This window comes from Cebus imitator, unplaced genomic scaffold (genome assembly GCF_001604975.1).
Source record: "Cebus imitator isolate Cc_AM_T3 unplaced genomic scaffold, Cebus_imitator-1.0 Scaffold3, whole genome shotgun sequence".
In the NCBI taxonomy this organism is placed as follows: domain Eukaryota; kingdom Metazoa; phylum Chordata; class Mammalia; order Primates; family Cebidae; genus Cebus; species Cebus imitator.
This window is the reverse complement of record NW_016107318.1, coordinates 14,241,444-14,261,607: the sequence shown is the minus strand read 5'-3', so window position 1 is coordinate 14,261,607 and position 20,164 is coordinate 14,241,444. Positions and strand designations below refer to the sequence as shown.

The 20,164-nt window shown below is 43.5% G+C and overlaps 1 protein-coding gene across 2 annotated transcripts in view; it reads right to left on the bottom strand.

Annotated features, from left to right (window-relative positions):
• Positions 1–3,803: 3,803 nt before the first annotated feature.
• GNG12 (G protein subunit gamma 12) overlaps positions 3,804–20,164 on the bottom strand; it is a 133,142-nt gene continuing 116,781 nt past the window's right edge. For both annotated transcript variants that reach the window (XM_017532249.2, XM_017532258.2), the window contains exons 3-4: positions 9,542–9,659; positions 3,804–7,835 (exon numbers count right to left, since the gene is read on the bottom strand). In XM_017532249.2, the coding sequence (XP_017387738.1) occupies positions 7,710–7,835; positions 9,542–9,634 (219 nt within the window). In that variant the 5' untranslated portion in view covers positions 9,635–9,659 and the 3' untranslated portion in view covers positions 3,804–7,709. The remainder of the gene's footprint in view (positions 7,836–9,541; positions 9,660–20,164) is intronic.

The window sequence follows — 20,164 nt, the reverse complement described above, 5'->3', positions numbered from 1 at the left end:
TATCTCCTGGATTTGTTGTGAGAATTAAATGAATTAACAGATCCAGGCCAGGTGCGGTGGCTCATATGTGTAATCTTAGCACTTTGGGAGAACAAGGCAGGTGGATCACCTGAGGTCAGGAGTTCAAGACCATCCTGGCCAACATGGTGAAACCCTGTCTCTACTAAAGATACAACAATTAGCTGGGCTTGGTGGTGTATGCCTGGAATCCCAGCTACTTGGGAGGCTGAGGCAGAAGAATTGCTTGAACCTGGAATGCAGAGGTTGCAGTGAGCCAAGATCTTGCCACTGCACTCCAGGCTGGGCAACAGAGCAAGATTCTGTCTCAAAAAAAAAAAAAAAATCAACATCCCCACCACCCTTTCCCCATTGCTTGTTTTTGTCAGGTTTGTCAAAGATCAGATGGTTGTACATGTGTGGCGTTGCCTCTGAGGCCTCTGTTCTGTTCCATTGGTCCATATAGCACTGTTTATTCTTAAGACCCAGGATATTACACTCATGATTACTAATGGACTTATTTGTTTACCTTACTTTTTACTTAATTTAACAATTCCCAAAGTTATTGTCTTCTTCTTTTTTTTTTTTTTAGCCTTATTCAAACCATACTATAAATATCAAGATAGTCCATGGGCCATAGAATCTGCTTGGGTGTATGTACTTAGGACCCACCCTTTTATAAGATCCAGCGCAATTTTCTTAACTTCTCTGAGCCTCAGTTTCCTCATTCGTAAGATAGGGTTAAATCACATCTACTTTCCTTTAAAGAGTTGTTTTGAGGTCTAAACGAGAGAACACATGCAAAACGGCCAGCCTAGTGTGTGGAGTTCAGTGTTCCTCATTGCCTTGCACAGGTGTCTATAAATGTTGACAGATGTTGCATAGACAATGTTGAAAGGTACATACATCACCAATGTCAGATCTCAAATATTTAGAACAAAGCACTTCGGCCATGGGAAAATGTTTCAAGGTTAAAAGTAGAAATGTGAACCTGTCTGCTTTACATGGGTGATTCTTGGAGCATGATTCCCAAAGGGGACACTTGTGTTTTCACTTGCTTGTATTGAAGGGTTTCATTACAATTTTTTCCATATCCAAATCAAAGGTGTGCTATTACATACTTACATTTAAAAATACATAAATTCGTTTTTTATCTAACTCTATTTTAGAAGGAAACTTTATATCACAACTTGTGCTCGTTTGGTTTTCCTAATACATATTCAACTACACAATTAGTAAAATGTTAAAAAATTAACATGTGCACTGCCTAAATCTCACATGCCAACCTTTACTTAAGGTCGGGGACATTAATGACCAAGTCTTTTAGTGCCTGGCTCAGAGAAGGTAGCACTGCCACGTTTGTTCAGGAGTGACTGCTTTAGGCTTGCCCTAGTACACAAACTTATGGATCCATAGTGCCTTTGCGATGTCACGTGGTTGGTGAATGTCTTCTGTTGGGACCATATTCAAGGTATTTTAGTGGATGACACCTTCCCTTCTATCACTAAGCGGGGTGTGTGTGTGGAAGGTTGGGTGTGGTTGGCTCTAGAGATCAGAAGTGGCTATGTGAGGCCGGGTGCAGTGGCTCATGCTTGTAATCCCAGCACTTTGGGATGCTAAGGCGGGTGGATCTCCTGAGGTCAGGAGTTTGAGACCAGCCTAACATGGCAAAACCCTGTCTCTACTAAAAATACAAAAATTAGTGGGGCATGGTGGTACACACCTGTGGTTCCAGCTATTCAGGAGGCTGAGGCAGGAAAATTGCTCAAACCTGGGAGGCAGAGGTTGCAGTGAGCCGAGATCGCACCACAGCACAACAGAGTGGGACTCTGTCTCAGAAAAAAAAAAAAGAAAAAAGAAAAAAAAAGGTAGCAATGTGCATATAGATGTCTCAGCTGCAAATTTCTTGGACTTCCAAACCTGGCATCTTCCCATTATGGATGTCAACCATTTCAATTAATTGCTTTCATCATTGAATAGATTGTCTAGGAGGATTAAGAGGGTAAAGGAATGCTTCATATGTAAAATTAATTCTCAATGCCTTAACTTTACTATGAACTTCCATTTCTTTGTGCTAAGTGTCACTCTCTCCAGAGTTGTATTTGACAGTGCCAGTGGTCCCCCACAGACCGAGATATTAAGTCATTTGCACATTAGCATACATTTACTTGGACTGCATTTTCCTCCAGGGCAGAAAAATTTTTTGAAAAAATGGGTGATTGAGGTGAGAGTTCCTTAGACTAATTGCACGTTTTGCTTATGGCTGGCCTAAAGTTAAACAACCTTCATGGATTTGAATGACTCAGACAGGGGAAAGTAATTAGGGTGACAAGAGGGTTCATCTGAAGGCAAAGGTTATTTGCCACCCACAGTGGTAAAGGGGTACAGTAGCAAGTATGGCCATGCTTTGAAAACAAGCACAAGGCCCTAGTCATGCCAGGCTGTGCAAAGACAGCTGGAGCTGATGGTGGGACCAGGCTCCACAAACATGCTCAGAGTCCTAAGCTATAAACCTGGCGTAGAGAGTGAGGGACAAATATTCAAAAGACGGTCTGCCTAGCCCCAAATAAGGCTTCAAGAGCCCCAAGTAAAAAGGTTTAGAGAACATCCATGTGTTATGTGTACCTGACCCTCCTACCAGTGAAAAACTGATCATAGCACATATCCAGAATAGGTAGCAGGCCCTGTGACATGCATCTCCACACTGAGCTCCCATCATCACCCACAGGCCTGGGTCTCTTGTCCATGTGAAGGTGGTAAACATCTCACCTGCCTCTTTCAGCTTCATTACCCTCTCTCTTCCCACCTTTCAAACTCACCGCTACCTAATCTCATCCGTCATCCCCAACACAGTGATCTTCCACCGAGAGTTACAAGAACTTGGTGATTTGGTCAGAAGCAGTAAAAAGTGCTTGTCGGTTGTTGCCTATTTCTCAAAACCAATGTATCTAAATCCTTCAGTCTTTTACTAGGAAGGGCTGAGGGACTGTGTTTTGACCCTACCTTTTATAAGTGTGGAGTGCTGGCTCTCAGAAGCAGGGGCTATCTCTGTAGCATGCCCAGTTCATAGTCTGGCACTTGTTGGCTGCCTCCCACCCTTTTTATTTTGCCCTCCCCTCATCTCTGTGGGAATCGCAGCCCTGGGGGAAGGGGCAGGAGTTAGGGCATCTTCAGCAAATACATGGTGAATATGAGTCACCACAAGTCTAATGACCTTTCCATGTTATCAGTTTCCATGGCCACAGCTGGTCTCAGGATGGGAAACAGTGCTCCACAAGTTGGAGTCATTACGTCACTCCTTAACAGCCTCTCTAGCCCCCTTGTTGGTTTCAGGACAGTCAAGCAGGATAGGAGCACGGGATGGGGGGCCTTCTGCACACTGGCCTCTCCTCCTCTAGTCTCCTCTCAGGACCTCATTCCAATGCATACTGTTCTTCTCTCGTTCAGCCCAAACATCACCTCCCTTGGATGCCTTTTCAGAGGTCCTTGTCTATGTGGAGCTAGTTCTTCTTTCCTCTGGGCTCTCACAGCACTCCATGTTCACCTGAGTTATGGCACTTGCCACATGATACTACAATGATTAGTTTACATATCTGTCATTCCCACCCTCCTTGCTCAGACTGTGAGCTTCTCATGGGCTGGTGTGTGTCTTATTTGAGTGTCATAGGAGCCTCTCAGCAGCTTGCTCCCAGGAACTACTCAGAAAATGTTAACTGAGTGAAGGAAGGGAAAGAGGAAGAGAAATGATCTTTTATTTATTTATTGAGCAAAACACAAGTAGAATGATACAATGAGGCACTGACGCGGTAAAGAAAGCAATGGTGCTTTTAATGAAACTTCTTTCAAACCTGTGAACATGCTAGCTGTGAAGTAAATGCTTTTATTCTTTCCATAGGACAGATTTGCAAACAATGATCACAGTGTTATGGTTAATAAGATGCTGGACAGATGAGTAGCCAAAGAATATTATAAAACAACAACATCTCATCAATGATACATCAAATGCAAATTTACTGAGACATCAAGAGAATATATGTTTACAGTTACACGGCTAAAAACAAGACATTGTTACAGTAACCAAGTCCATAAAACTAGAAAAAAAGCACTGTATAACAAAAAGGCCTTTTAGAAGCTATTAAATGAACAAACACTATAGACAAACCAATTTGATATCTGAAGTAGCTTATAGCACCAACACGTTGGCAGGACCAGCAGAGGGGTAGGGTCGTTGGACCAAGGCATCTGGGAACAGGAAGGGCTCTCAGCCATCATCTACTTCAGCCCTTTGTTTTACAAATGGATAAATGGAGGCCTAGAGAGATGAAGCGCCTTGTCCAAGTCACACAGCACAGGACAGACTGGGAAATGATCCAGGCTACAATCCAGGCCACTGACTTCAGGTAAGTGCTCTATTTTAACATACATATATAAAATTCTATTTAATGTACTTTTTCCCCCATTAACAGGCCACCATAAAAGAAAGCAATATAATGTACTCTGGTATTATGTTTATTTCACTGAGAAATGACTGGCATGTACTCTAATCATTTTGGGAGCCTATATAGATATCTTACATCAAGTTCAGAGGAATTAGTCAGATAACACTATGTTAGTTATAAACTGGTTGAGAAGGTGGCATTCGAAGAGAATATTTAGCACATCCTCCACTACATAAGCTGACCTATGCCTCAAAATTACTAAATCATTGGTATAAAGTTTTGGTTTTTTTTTTCCAGATAGTTTAAAGATTAGTAAAGTACAAAAACAGTCTAAATTAGAAAGAAAATTAGATCTTTCCTTTAAAAGGTAAGTATGGCACTTTTCATTTTAATAAGGTAAGTGATTTAAAACACTTTTTTCAGAAGAAAAGAAATTAGGTATGACCCATCACTTGTGAACCATCTGGTATATAAAATATTTCCCTTATTAAAAAATGTTTCTGTAAAATACTTTGGAGTCACGAACTCTTGCCATCGTCCTGAGGCCTCAACTGGACAGATTTATGATGAACTAACGAAGATATAAGAATGAAAAAAAGAAAGAGATCACTGTTAACAGAAGCAGCATTAAGGACAAAGTATACTGAATGTATTGAAACAGCTTCATGGAAATGAAGCTAAGAAGTTGCATGTATATATGTAAGTATATCATTACAGTGAGTTGGAAAAAGTAACACACCCTGGGCATTTGTCTATCATTAACATAGACCAACTGCTGCAGACAGTTAAACTGTGGCTCTGTAAGGACAACAAAGCCTGATAAATAAAAGTGACTTCTGCATTTCATATATATGTATACATATATTTTCTCGCATAGACGTCTAGTTACATATAAGCAAATCAACATTTAGCTACAGTTTTTCCCCTCTTGGGTCCAGCATCAAAAGATTTGATATTCATGAACATGCCCTCTACCTGGTTAGGAAGTTACATAATATTTATACTCATGGCCTTTATTGTATCTGACCAGGGCAAATAAAATGAAATCTCCTGGGACCTCAAGTCCATTTCTTACCACTATAAGCCTATTAACAGATATATAGCTGAACATATTTGTTTACCGTTAGGTAAAAGGGCATGTTTCAGTACTAAATAATAAACTATGCCTGCTACCAATAACATGCACATAATGGTATAATAAAAGTAATTTTTCATGAAAATGTTTTGAAAGAAGCTGCATTATAAATATTTCAAGAAACATTAAAAATCAGAGTGAAAATCAGATTAGTGTTCTGAAACTGAGTAGAAAAATACACTTATAAAAAAAGAATGTCTCATTAAGTGAAGCATTAAATGTAAAATTGTCTTTTTAGCGTAAATTTCAAATCTTACCCTTTGAGAGACAAAAATCTTTCTCTCTCCTAAACAGGCACCTATAATTTATTTGGGAACTGGGCATATTGCAGAATGAAGCAGCAGATGATACAAGGCTAAGGGCAGTGCTGTGATTTTCACATTGTCTTAGAAAAGTGAGGGTCATTCACAAGGCTGGGTAGATAGCGACCTGGAGAAATACTGAATAAATGTGAGCAGTTTAAAAATAGTAATGCATTTGTTCACCCTCAATGAGCATAATATTCAAAGCCCAGATATTTGATTTTAAAAGGGGTTTACTTTCCAGGATAGATTGTACAAAATTTGGGAAAACTGTTATAAATAATTACTTCTTGGTGTTGATTCCCTTTTGAGAAGAAGTTTTTAACCTTTTCCTAGTAGTTACTTTTAATGAACTTAAAATGAATTAAAATATCAAAGGCCTTGTGTATGATTTGACTCCGAAGTGACCCTCTTTTCTACTTTGATAAAGTCAAGATACCTTATTGGCCACAGGAGATTCCTCCTTTTGGGGCTACCCCCACACCTGGAAATTCCAAGGGTGTGAGGGCTACATTTGGGCCCAGAGGAAAATCAAGGAACCCCATGCCCAGCTGCTGAAGCCCTTGGGCCCAAGGAGTATACCACTGAATCCAAGACTCTCTTGGGTAGCCTATGTGCCTCTCTGATGGTGTGTGGACAAGGTAGGGATGAAACTGCAGACATCTGAAAAGAGCTTAAGCATCTTGACACCTTTGCTTTTTTTTTTTTTTTTTTTTTAAATGTTTTTTTCCTCATTGTGTTCCACACATGTGTGGCTGGGGAGGGTAACGTTCCCTCTGCAAACAGATGCTCTGGTAAGAGAGGAAAGATACAGGGAAGGCAGAGAGAGCAAGACAGAGGGCTCAGTCACAAAGCTGGGACAAGAAAAGCAGCTGGTTTTCACACATTCCTGCTCCTCTCTCAGCTGGGCTCAAGTTCACTCTGTTTCATGCCAATCATCAGGGTGGAGATTTCAGAGGTGCCTATCCCTAATCCAGTAGAGAACATGAGCCCTGGGAGCACAGCTGCTTGAGGTCCTCCCAGGACTTTCCTCCTCTTTTCTAGACTCAGCATCAATGAAGCCCAGAAGGGTCCCTGTGAATTAATGTCTCATATTATCAAAGGACTGTCAGTTTATCTTGGTGCAGTTTATCCTAGCCTAAGAGGTCCAGCAAGACTTCAAGAGAGGAGAGATGACTGCATTATTTGATTACAATGAATACAGTCTTTAGGATATTCTTTACTTTTTGTACAATAAAGTTTGAAAGGAATTTTTTATTCTATCTATACACAGCTCAAAATAAAGGTATAACTTCTGGAACTGAGAAGCTGATGGTATGGAGAGAGGGACATTTTCATAAGAAAATAGCTTTGATATGTGTATACACAAAGTCATATATATATACACAAAACACGCCCCTCCTTTTTATACTATACTGGCTGGCTCATGCCTTATAAAGAATATGACATAAAGGCTTTAGGATTTCAATTAATTTTGGCATTTTAATTTGACAGGTGATTAGGCAATTTAGGTCCTGACATATCGGAATCCACTGTATATTTAAATTATATAATTATGTTTTTAAAAAGGCCCAGATCAACTTTCCTTAAACAGTAACCCAACATAAAACCTAATTACCAAGTGAAAAACAAGATTGTTATTCTGTATTAAATCAGTAAAGGGCATTTTAAGGAAAGGACAACTGGGAAAATAGGGACTTCAGAGTCCATGATTCCAAGTTGAGAATATTTTAGTTATTAGCAGTGGTTACCAAATAAGCTGAAGGTCAATCTCTTCAAGGAGCTGCTCATAATTTGCTTTGTTGAGAAGAGGCGAGGAACTGTTTCTCTATTCCACTATAAGATGATGCAAGTTTTTTTATCCTTGAAAGGGTTTTCTGAAGTTGGTATCCCTATCAGCAAAGGGTCACTCCTGGCATGTTCCTCACAGTAGGACATGAGGTCCGCTGATGCCTTCGAAACCTGACATGGAGATAAATCAAACACACAAGAAAGAAAATATTTATTTGTAAACTTTCAGAGCATATTTGAATGCTAGGCTATCAAGTGGAAGACTGATTTGAACAAGATAATCAAAGCCTCACAGCGTCACTCTCAGATACTTGTCAGGTAAAAAAAGGAAATGGTACCTTTAAAATGGTGCAATTTGGCAGGTAAGGTCTTTCTTAACCAAGCGACTTAACAATGATCAGACAAACTGGCACCATGCATCCCTTCATGAGAATGCTGAGTACACACCACCAGCTAATGAGCTAGCATTCCTGCCCAACATTTAACTGGGGTCCAATCAGTAAATGATCACACCCAAAGTGAGGGTGATTCTGCAAAATAAGTGGCCTGGATTCTTCAAAAATGGACTGTGTGTTAGGTAGTCTTATGAGATAATCCTGAACTGCAAATTATTTTCAAGAGTTTATGAAGAAATTATATATTTTTTTTGTGTGTGTGTGTACAGACAGAAGGAGGGGAGAGAGTGCAAGCAAGTACATGTGGTCAAATGTTAATAACTGGTAAATCCTGGTAACGAGTTTATAAATGTTTGCTGTTACAACTCTTCTGCAGGTTTGAAATGTATCAAAATAAAAAACTGGGGGCCAGATGAGAAAAAGCGTATGTGAATCAAAGGAAGGTTGTATCCTGTTTTCTACCCAAGAAAAAACAGATTGGAATGCAGAACAGACTTTAAGAACTGAATGATGGGCTTGGAGCCAAAACTCTGGAGCCATGTTGTGGTGCTTCAAGATTTACTGTTAAGAGATTGGGCTTGGGGAAGTAAAAAGAGAGACAAAACCAGCATGGGAAGAAGAGGCAGCACCTTACTCCAGCGTGAATTAAACATGGAAACTATCATGCCCTGTTTCAGAAGTCTGGGTGGGAGATCCCATAGAAGAGGATCCCCTCCTACAGAATAGGATCTCTTTGCCCTAAGGAATGAGCAATGGGGCAGCCAAGCCCTGTCTAGTACAGCCCAGGTGGCCTCAAGCTGCCAACACAGGTGACTATCTCCAGGTCCAGAGGAATGGATCAGGCGACTGCTTCGGTTTCCAAGAAGAACTAGTCACAACATTCCAGGGCACTCACTGCATAGCTCTCTCTTGAGATTTAGGAAGAAGACTTCAAAGTCAGGTGATTTAAGAAATGCATTCCAGTTTCTCTATGGGATCTCAACTAAAGCTGGCATTATCACTGATTCTGGGCACAGAAAACGCTCACTGAGGGCCAAACACATTTAAAAGCTTCATTTCCCTAAAAACGAAGCCTAGACTGTTGACTGGTTATGCAAAACTGCCTCAGCTGCACTGATAACTCTAGAACACTTGAATTCCAGAGGAATGACTAGGGTGTTTATGAAGTCTACTTGGAACCCCTGTCCTACTTTAGAACACAGAGATGGATGGACTTGACTGTGTTCATTCAGGGAGGACAGGTCCTTGGGAAATCCTGTCCAGGGTTTTTTTACAAACAGAGGGGCTAATGCAGACGCTTTTGAAGTGAGGCCCATGCTAGATAGGAAAATGGAAGTTAAAATTTGGAGACTCAGCCTGCTCTGGGAAAATTCTGGAAGCAAGCGGCATTAAATGGTATTATCTTCTCTGACATGTGGCCTGGCCTCCAAGAAGCTGGGGAACTGAGCAGAAAGTCCATGTTATCCAGTCAGGGCTTCTTACCTTTATTCTTTCAATGGAGGCTTCTAATCTTAGCTGCTGCACAGTTCTCCTTGCCTGGGCTATGTTGTTGGTGCTTGCTGTTTTGCTGGACATCTTCGATTATGTTTTTACCTGAAATCTGAGGAGAAGTCTTTTTAAAGACAAGTAACAGGCATCTTTCAGTTATTTAAACATTCATAACAATATGTTCTACTTCAAGGGAAATGGATGAATTTTCCCAGTTATCACAGCTTCTTGGGGACAGCTACTAAAATGCCCCTTAGCAATTTGAATGGTGACCTAGGTATCTAAGCTTGTCATCCGTTTGAGCACCTACATAAATCTTTAGTTTGCAGAAACCCAGCACTAGCAGTTTAATCGATGGACCCCAACATACGACATAAAGCTAGGCTTTTCTAGGATTTCCGAAGAGGAAACAAATTCATAAACATTTGTAGTAGTTAGGGGACCTGTGGCAAAGGGAGCATTTGCTATGGGAGGGCACATTACATGTCAGTTTAATATTACTGCTACCTACTTTAACAGAAGGTTTGATTTTATTTTGGGTTCTTGCACCCAACTTTTAGGCTCACCGAAGTCCTGGCAACAGAAAATGAGAAGAGCTCCTCTAGAGAACTTTGAATAAAGGGTGCTTATTTTTAGGTACTATCATGATGTGAAATTGTTTTGAAAGTTCTAACACATAAGGAAGTCTTTATTTATGAAAAAGTGAAACCTTTCAGTGGAGACTCTCGGTGACAGATCCACAGTAAATGTCAAATGGGACACATGAGTAGCCTACAGTCTGAAATAATGAATGAAACTTTATTTATTATTCCCTCCTTTGACCTCTCCCTGGTCTCATCATGATGACCTGGCCCCTTGCTAATCCTGTTACTCACATGTTTGTGGATTGATTCTCTTCTCTGGCCTGAGCTGTTGGCCTCTAGGCTGCCCTGCTGCTCTCTCTCCTTAGCCACCTGGTATAAAGCAATGGAAACATCCTGACCCTTGAGTTACAAACTGGTTGTCCAATAGCACATTTCAAGGGGAAGACAGGCTGGGGGAAAAGTGCTGCCTGGTGCCCAGACATATATGGCTAAGTTCATTCTCAGCCGGGTGGCAACTGGAGGAAAATGTAGGGCTGGCAGGCCTGGCAGCAGTGTGGCAGTTTTATGACTCATGAGAACAGGTGGACAGTAGGTGTGCCTCCCCAGCACTATGTGAGGGCTCAGCAAAGTCTTAGGGCTCCATGGCGCCAGCAGCAAACCCAGGCTGACTCAACCTTTTGGAGAGGCCGCAGCTGCATAACGCAATTCTACCATAAAGGCTGAGACCCGACAAGGCTGCAGAAAACACCAGCAACCCACAGACTCCAGGACATCCATCATGTGGGCACCACGATGTTCCACACTGAGTTTTAACCAGACTTCGAATATTCCCAAAGGCCGAGTTCCAGGACTTAGGTAGGGCTTGTAGCCTCTGCAGTTAGAGGAAGTGTTGGGTCAAACACACAAATAAAATTGTGCTTTTAACTGTGTGCAGAATTCTGAAATCAGCCTAATCAGCAACCTTCACATTCCAAAGGATTTTTTGGGGGCACTCAATTTGCTGTTGCACATCAAATGTTTCATGTAGGACCAAGGCATTCCATAAACTGCAGCTGCTGGTATTTTTATCCTCAGGGGTCACGTACAGCACAGAGAATTGCAATTCCCTGTTTACCTGTCTGTTCTGTACCTCCCCCACACCTTGTCGATGAGCCCCAAAGGTTTTGATTGAGTGGGTCTGGGTGGGGCTATGGGCACCAACCCTTTTTAGAGTCCCTAGGCAATTTGCAGCCCTAGTGTCAGAGGTGAATGCAAAGACTAGTGGCAGTCATCAGAGGATTTTCCCTAGGAATAAGGAAGCTCTAGCAGTAAGGAAGCTGGGAGGATAAAGCGTGTGGCAGGGCAGGGTGGCCTTGCCTTGTGCTAAGCCCTGGACAAGTTCGTTTCAACACAGTCCTGGAGTAGCTATGTCTTCCTCAGATTCCTCAGTCATCCCTGCCCCACCCAGCGGAGAGGCCTAAGGTTTCTTTTGATTCTGCTCACACCCAGTGGGCTGGCCCAACCCCCTTCTGGGCTCCCAGGCCAGCACTTACTAACAGAGGCTCTGAAATGCAACTGAGGATGTGGGCAACCAAACACTGAACAGTGTGCAGGACTCTGACTCACAGCAAGTTGGATATATATTTTGTTCCCTGCAGCAAGTCAAACTGGGCTCCCCTTCCAGCTGGTGCTGGTTCTGAGGCCCCCAGACTCCTGAATGCAAACATGACACCCTTTCTCAGTGACCTGTGGTTTCCAGGCTGCACCCTAAGGACCTTCTAAATGCTCCCTTTGCATGAGGATAAGGTCAAGCATTGTCTTCTTCCCAACCTTCGGGGCATAAAGTTTCCCAGTCCTGAGCAAGTTTTCTGGTAACTGCAGAACAGTTCACACGTATCAGGACTGGACCAGTAATTGCTCTCACCTGGCATGGCCACTGGCAAGCAATCCACAGTCAGACTCTATTAATATTTATAAAATGCTTGGGTAGGTCCCTGTAAAGTTGGCGAGACACTCAGCATTTAGTACATGAAGGTCTTTCTTACTTCCTGACTTTATTATAGTCGATTAAAAACAGCCAGCAATTCACGATGCTTGCCAGCTCCGGCTTCTTGCAGCTTTCCCTCATTCTGGTATCTATGTTCTGACCTGCTCCTTCAGCTTTCTCCAACCTTGTCACTCAGAGGCTCCCTGCTCCCTCCCGATGGGGTATTCCTGCTGCTCCCAGGCTCTACAAAGTCCACGCAACACATTTGTAATTGAGTGCTACTGCTACTAGGTACAATATGTTGGGAATAAATGGGTAGGACAGGCACACAGCTCCCGCCCCCACAGAGGCAACAGTAAACAAGCCATCAGACACCTTCTTCTGCTTCAGGCATCGCCTAGCCCCTCCTCCTGCTCTGCTACCCCTCTCAGGCTCCTAACTCAAATGCAATTTCTCTTCTGAAAGTCCTTTCCCATCTGCTGGTACACATATGGACAGCCTCACCCAGAATACAAATTAAAGTTTGGGAGATAGGTAATTTTTACACCTTCATAGATTTATTCAACACAAACAACTTTCTATGAGTACTGTATAGCAATCACTTTGGGAAGTTGATTCAATGGGGGTAACTGTGATTGTAAGGGAATAAAAAATGACTTCCCTCTACCTTTCTCAGTTCTGTGGCTGGGCTATGAATTAACCTGACACATAAACAGTGACAGGAGGTAAATCGTATTTAATTATGTATGTACGCATAGGAGTGCCACAAAATATGAGACTCAAACGGGTCCGATGATGAAAGCTCACATAGGATCCTGAGCTACAGAAAAGAATGGGGGTTCATGGTTTCTGGGGGGTGGTGGCAAAATGAGTTACAGGAGGTGAGGTGAAGAAATATATGGTGAATAAAGGTGGTTTCATCATGCACACACAAAGTCTCTCAGTTAATACAAGTTGTCCCACAGCAGCCCTGGGAAGAAGAGGTGACAGTCTGTCTGGGTGTGGTGTCACCTCCAGTCTCCCCTCTTGGGATCCAAGTTAATCTTTCCCAGTTGATAAGATTTCCGGGAGAAGACTCTTGACAACTGAGTTCCTTTTGGAGGATCTGTCTTTAGGCTGATAAGGGGAACTCAGAGAATGCCTCTGCCTACATCTGCTGTGCCCCAAGTGCCCTCAGTTCAAAGTAATCAGCACACCAAACTGTTATATTTTGGGTGGCATTTCCTGAACTCCTTCATGGTCATTCTGAGAAAAAGCTGTACACTGGGCCACTGGAAAAGAAGAGAATCTCTGATTATAACATTCTTCCTATGGAGAAAGCAGATCAAAATTATACTGTTTCAAGTTAAGGAGACTCTGGTCTGCTGAGTTGCCACATGTCTGCACAAAAAGGGCCACTGTGTGATCCCTGAGAGGCAGAGGTGTTTACAGGAGCTGGAGGTCCAGCTAAGGACTTCCTTCCGACTTGCAGCTGCTCTGCACCGCCTCAACAGCTGGGCTGTGCAGGTCAAGATAGAAAGTCTGGGGAAACAAACATCTCCAAATATCTCCATGCCTTTGGAGGGTTTTCTTTGGTCTTCCCTCAGTGGCGAGGATGTCTGGCTGTTTGTTTTACTAGGTAGATAAAAAGCTTGCTTTATTCTTACACCAAGAATAGCTTCCAAGGCAAACAGCACCTGATATCTGTATGGAACCTGTGAGCACACATGTTGCTTACATATGCATTATTCCAAGAAGCCTCACTATAATCCTGAATGGCATATTAGTAGATGAGGCAATCTAAGTTAGAACATCTTGCTTCAGAAGTTAATCCAGGCTGGGCACGATGCTCACACCTGTAATCCTAGCACTTTGGGAGGCCGAGGCAGGAGGAACGCTTGAGTCCAGGAGTTTGAGACCAGCCTGGGCAACAGAGTGAAAACTCGTCTCTACAAATAATAACAAAAGGAGTGGTGGCACATGTCTGTAGTCCTAGCTACTCAGGAGGCTGAAGTGGGAGAACAGCTTGAGCCCAGGTGGTTGAGGCTGCAGTGAGCCGTGATCGTACCATTGTACTCCAGCCTGGGCAACAGGGCGAGAACCCATCTAAAAAAAAAAAAAAAAGTTAATCCAGCTCATAAGCCTCTTTACTCCAGAAGCCACCTTTCTCACTGTACCAAGGAAAGGATTAATTCCAATTAGTTTGATTCATAAACACTTAGGGCATCACTGAATGTTCCACCATGTGGTTCTTTTTTTTTTTCTTTTTTTGAGATGGAGTCAGGTACCCGCCACCATGCTCAGCTCATTTTTGTATTTGTAGTAGAGATGGGGTTTCACCATGTTGACCAGGCTGGTCTCACACTCCTGACCTCAGGTGATCAACCCACGTGGGCCTCCCAAAGTGCTGGGATTACAGGCATGAGCCACCATGCCCGTCTACCATGTGGTTCTTAATCAGGGGTCACTGATACACTGTGACCTAAAGAACGGGGCTTGCTGACTGCCTCGTGTTTGTGTAATACCTCCTGTCTCCTGTATATAAGCTAAGCAAGAATGTTTTTGCTCTTAGACAAGGACTGATCTGGAGATCCTGAGCCACCAAGTATTCTATACCACCCAGAAGGGCCAAGGCCGGTGCATGCCTGTGCAGACCGCCGGTCTGGTAACACTCTGGCTAGCGCTTCTGCAGCCTTGCTTTCATTTTTGCATATGGGTAACAGATTTGAATAAACACATGTATTTAGCTATTCAAATATTTCACATTGGTTTTAATGCTGTGGTTCATCTGAATTCTCAGGTTCCTTGAAATTCCGGGGAACATGATGATCCACTAAGGAAATACGGGTATTTTCATATTTGTCAAAAGGGGCCTGAAGCGGGAGAGCAGGGTGGGGATGGAAAGAGTGTCACAGAGCCCACTCTGGGAGGAAGGCACCAGGAAGCCCCAGGGTGTGAATCATGAGTCATTTACAGCCTGGCCAGTAATTGAATCCATGGAGTGAAGCCAACTTTCATGAGCAAACACCGCTGTTGCTGTAATAAAAGAGCAGGTTAAAAGAAAAAAAAAAAAGCCACTGACTTCCACTTACTCCCTGGTGTTGCCTTCAACTTCCTTTTTTATTTTGAGACGGAGTTTCGCTCTGTGGAGGGCAATGGCATGATCTCGGTTCACTGCAACCTCCCCCTGCTGGGTTCAAGAGATTCTCCTGCCTCAGCCTCCCAAGTAGCTGAGATTACAGGTGCCCACCACAACACCCGGCTAATTTTTGTATTTGTAATAGAGATGGGGTTTCACCATGTTGACCAGGCTGGTCTTGAACTCCTGATCTCAGGTGATCTACCTGCCTCAGCCTCCCAAAGTGCTGGGATTACAGGCATGAGCCATGGTGCCCGGCCCCTTGCCTTCAACTTTAAATGCCTTCCTCTAGCTCTTTATCTGCCTCTTTTTCTGTAAAAAAGAAGGACTACGATGCTGACCTCACAGGGTTGTCAGGAGAGAATAGAAGCACCTTCCCTTGCACATAATGCACCTCACACATACAAATGTTTACTAAATGCTGGTCCCCTAGGCTCACTAACAAGATAAAAAACATGTGCTTGCTGGAAAATGAGAAAGACTTAGGAAGCAACAGAAGAATTTCAAGCTTATGTGACCAGGTGGCAAGAGCTTTCTAACGTGGCCTAAGTGAGAAGGCAGGTAATGCAGAGTTAGGTTCTTAAGAGTAGTTCTTCTATTTTCATGAGTACTTCTTATTTATATCAAAGCCTGCAGGCTCAATCCGGGCTGCAGATGTGTTTGGTTGGGCCCCACACAGTGCTAACTCAATTGTGTGTTTTGCCTTTAAATTGAATGTCAACAGTTAAAAAGTGGACAGACTTCACTTTAAAAGGAAGACTTCTGGAAAAATCAGAAAACTCTATATAACTGGGCTGGATCTGAGCAGCAGCTGCTCCTCAAGCACTTGCCAGACCCTCTATTTGAACTTACGGCACTGCCTTTACACTATGCCTTGGATATTTAGTTCCAGGGACACATTCAAGGATTTGCCGGGGGCATCTGGGCTCACTCCTGCCCTGCCACTTCCCAGATCTAAGGCCTTGGGAGAGGACTGGTAACCTATTTAAGCCTCAGTTTACTCATGGGAAAAATGGGGATAACAATACTTTCCTGTCTCAAAGGACTATTAAAGAGCATCAGATAAAATAAGTATGTGAGTATAATCAATATGAAGGATACTTAGTTTCTGAGTGTTTAGTACCTGCATTCTTTTTTTTTTTTTTTTTTTTTTTTTTTTTTTTGAGACAGAGTCTCGCTCTGTTGCCCAGGCTGGAGTGCAGTGGCATGATCTCGGCTCACTGCAACCTCCACCTCCCAGGCTCAAGCGATTCTTCTGCCTCAGCCTCCCAAGTAGCTGGGATTACAGGTGTGTGCTACCATGCCTGACTAATTTTTGTATTTTTAGTAGAGACAGGGTTTCACCATGTTGGGCAGGCTGTCTTGAACTCCTGACCTCAAGCGATCCACCCGCTTCAGCCTCCCAAAGTGCTGGGATTACAGGGGTGAGCCACCGTGCCCAGCCTGCATCCTCTTATACACTGTGTGAAGTACACCCAGAATTTTGCATTCCTCAATGGACTGGAGCCAGGCAGCAGCTCTACCTTCCTCCTAGCATGCCTCACTGGATTGCGGGGCTGGGACGTGGAAAACTACATCTTCCAGTGTGATGGGCTGAACTGTGTCCCCCAAAAGTTATATGTTGAGGTCCTAACTCCCAGTAATTCGCTACTTAGAGACAGGTTCGTTAAGGAGGTAATCAAATTAAAATGAGGTCATAAGCGGACCTTAATCCAAAATGACTGGCATCCTTATGAGGAGAAATCTGGACATAGATGGGTACAGAGGGAAGACCATGCGAACACAGAGGGAGAAAACGACCATCTATTAATAAATCGAAGAGCGAGGCCTCGGAAGAAGCTAACGCTGTCAATGCCTTGATCTCAGACTTCTAGCTTCCAGAAATGTGGGAGAATTCATTTCTGTTGTTGAAGCCCCCTGGCCTGTGGCAGTTTGTTGTGGCATTCCTAGCACACCAGCACACCCTGATTCTCTTGATGCCAGGGCTCCGGATGATGCACTCTCTGCCAATTCAATGCATTTAGGAGAGATCGGCAGTTACAAGTGAGGCCAGTTTCTTGTGGCTTGGCTTATTTCTGCTGACAAGCAGGGTGGTGCTCAAGCTGCTCTTAGGGGAAGTGGAGGCGTCACAGTGTCCAGCCACTAGCAACACAGGACTGAGAAGCTGCATGGCTGCAGTAGCCTCTTGACTCTCTACTCCCTGCCAGGTACCTGTGGCCACTTCTGCAGCGGTGTCTGTGAGTTGTTCCTGGGGACAGTATCATGAGCCTGCTCTTCCAGCCCTTCCAGTGATTATGCAAGTACCTCAATTCTCTGTATTGAAGCTCATTCTGGAACTTTGCCAAGAGCACCTTCTGTTTGCTGTAACTGAACCTTGGCTGATCCACAATTGTTAATCTGTTGCTTTGTAAACTGCAAATAACTTATAAATATTAGCTATTATTTGGATTACTACCACACCATCATTGCTGGACATCCCAAACTCTTAAGACTTGAAGACAGGAAGAAGTTAAGACACAAAATTCTTTCTCCTTCTTCCCAAAGTTGCAGGTCATTAGGCCAGGGCGCTTGAACCTGTGGCCAGCTGCAAGTGCTGCCCTGGTCCTGCACAGCTATGAGGGCAGAGAGCAAAAGAGAACATGTTGCTTACTTACAGGGGAGCAAATGAGGGGGAGAGATGAGGAGGGGCTGTGTAGAGAGGAGGGAAATGTGGTTTGGGGTGGGAGACAGAGTGTCCAGAGCTTTTCAAAGAGAAGTTAACATAGGTTCAGAATCAGCAGAATGAGAAAGAATTAGAAAACTGCCCTCTGAAAACCTCAACAGAGCACATTCTGTAACAGCAGCAGCCTTTCAGATTTGGAAATCCTTTTGAGGTCCCTGTCTGGTGTCTTTCATTAGTTGATTTTACCTGCCATCCAGGGTACATGTCTCTGAATAATAATAATAAAGATAATAAGTTATAATGATTAATTTTGACAATTACCACCATTCACTGAGTGCTGAGTCTGGGCCAGGGAAGTAAATTCCATGCATCATTGCATTTAAGTCTCTCAACATCTCTAAAAGATGAATCCTTCTATCACTTCTGTTGGACAGATGAAGCAGAGAGAGGTTAAAAAAATTCTTGCCCAAGATCACACAGCTTTACATGGCAGAGTTGGGACTCAGAGAGCTACCTGACTTTCAAGATTATCGTCTTACTTGCCACCCTTTGCTGCTTGCCTCTGAACAGCAAGAATCCAAGGAGGGGGATGGGAGAAAAGAGAGGCAAGGATCAGCCAGAATCACTGAATAAAGAAGACATGGTCTCCATTCAGGGGCTGCTGCTTATTCAGACAGGTGGTCCCCATAGCAATGTCATTTAGACAGGTGGTCCCCAGAAGTGTGGTGCTAAGTGGCTTTGCCAGAAGACCTACGTGAAGGAGAATCGATTGTTCTTATTTATAAGAACGACTGCCCCAGATTCTAGATAGGCCTATTGCTAAAGACACGAGACAATTCTCCTGTGCCCGAGAGAAGCTGGCAAGGATCCATGAGAATGAGCCAATCTTCGGCAATAAACCCAGAGGAGAGTGAGCTGCAGAGCCTGGGCAGTGAGTTCCTCACTTCACTGTATGTCTAGAACACCGGGGGAACTTGTTTAAGAAAACCTGATTCAGTAGGACCTGGGAATGGCTCACAGATCTGTATTCAACGGCCTCCTAGATGATTCTGATATGGGTCCTCTCAAGAAACAGCTATAGTATGATCAGAGTCTCTGCCTCTTGATCCCACCCATGTTTACTTCTGCCTGGGGATTAAAACATGTCAATTTAAAAGTACACTACCTGGCCGGGTGTGGTGGCTCATGCCTGTAATCCCAGCACTTTGGGAGGATGAGGCAGGCAGATCACTTGAGGTCAGGAGTTTAAGACCAGTCTGCCCAACATGGCCAAATCCTATCTCTACTAAAAATAGAAAAATTAGCTGGGTGTGGTGGTGCATGCCTGTAGTCCCAGCTACTTGGGAGGCCGAGGCAGGAGGATCCCTTGAACCTGGGAGACGGAGGTTGCAGTGAGCCGAGATCGCACCATTGCACTCTGGTCTGGGAGATAGCGTGAAACTCTGTCTCAAAACAAAAAAACAAAACAACAACAAGAAAAGACACTACTTTTTTCTGTGCTTAACTTTTCAAAGCTCTGACTAAACTCTAAAAATTCTAACTCCTTTTAATGACCTTAACCTACAGGATTAAATGTTCTTCAGCTTGAAATTTTTCCTACCATGTAACATACTTTTTTGCTACAAAAGCCTAAATTTGCTTTCCTAACAGCCACTGCTTTCTGGAAAGCGTCTCCTCCCTGGCTTCAGTGATGCTAGAGTCTCCTGTTCTTGCCCTATCCAGTGGTATTCCTTGGGTACAGCTCTCGCGCCTTCTGACTAGGTATTCTCAGGGGCTGGAACTCTAGCAGAGTGAACATGGGCTTTTATAGCCAGATGAATTCAAATACTGGGTCATCACTTACGACCCCAAGTTGCTTTACTTCTCTGGGCCTCACTTGCTCATTTGGAAAATGGGAAGGAATAACAACAGTACTTACCTCAAAGAGTTGTTACCAGGATGAACTGAGAGAGCACATACAAGTTACTCAGCATGTGCCTGACATGTACTGGTCCTCAGGAAAGGCAGACGATGCTCTCTCCACCCTATGACTTCAGCTATGACCAACCCACTTCACATACAGCCTCGACCCTTCACCTGAATTCCAATGCGTAAATGACAGCCTATTTAATTTTATGCTTGAATGCTTCCCAGTTGCTTCCAACACAACACAGGTAGAACCCAAGGAAACACCACGGTCCTGGTCACAGAGGCCTCCTTTTGCTTCTGCCCTCCTTCTAACTCCTCAGGCCATCTCTGCTCTCATGAAAATGTGACCCACCTATGTGATTTAAAATGTTTTAATAGC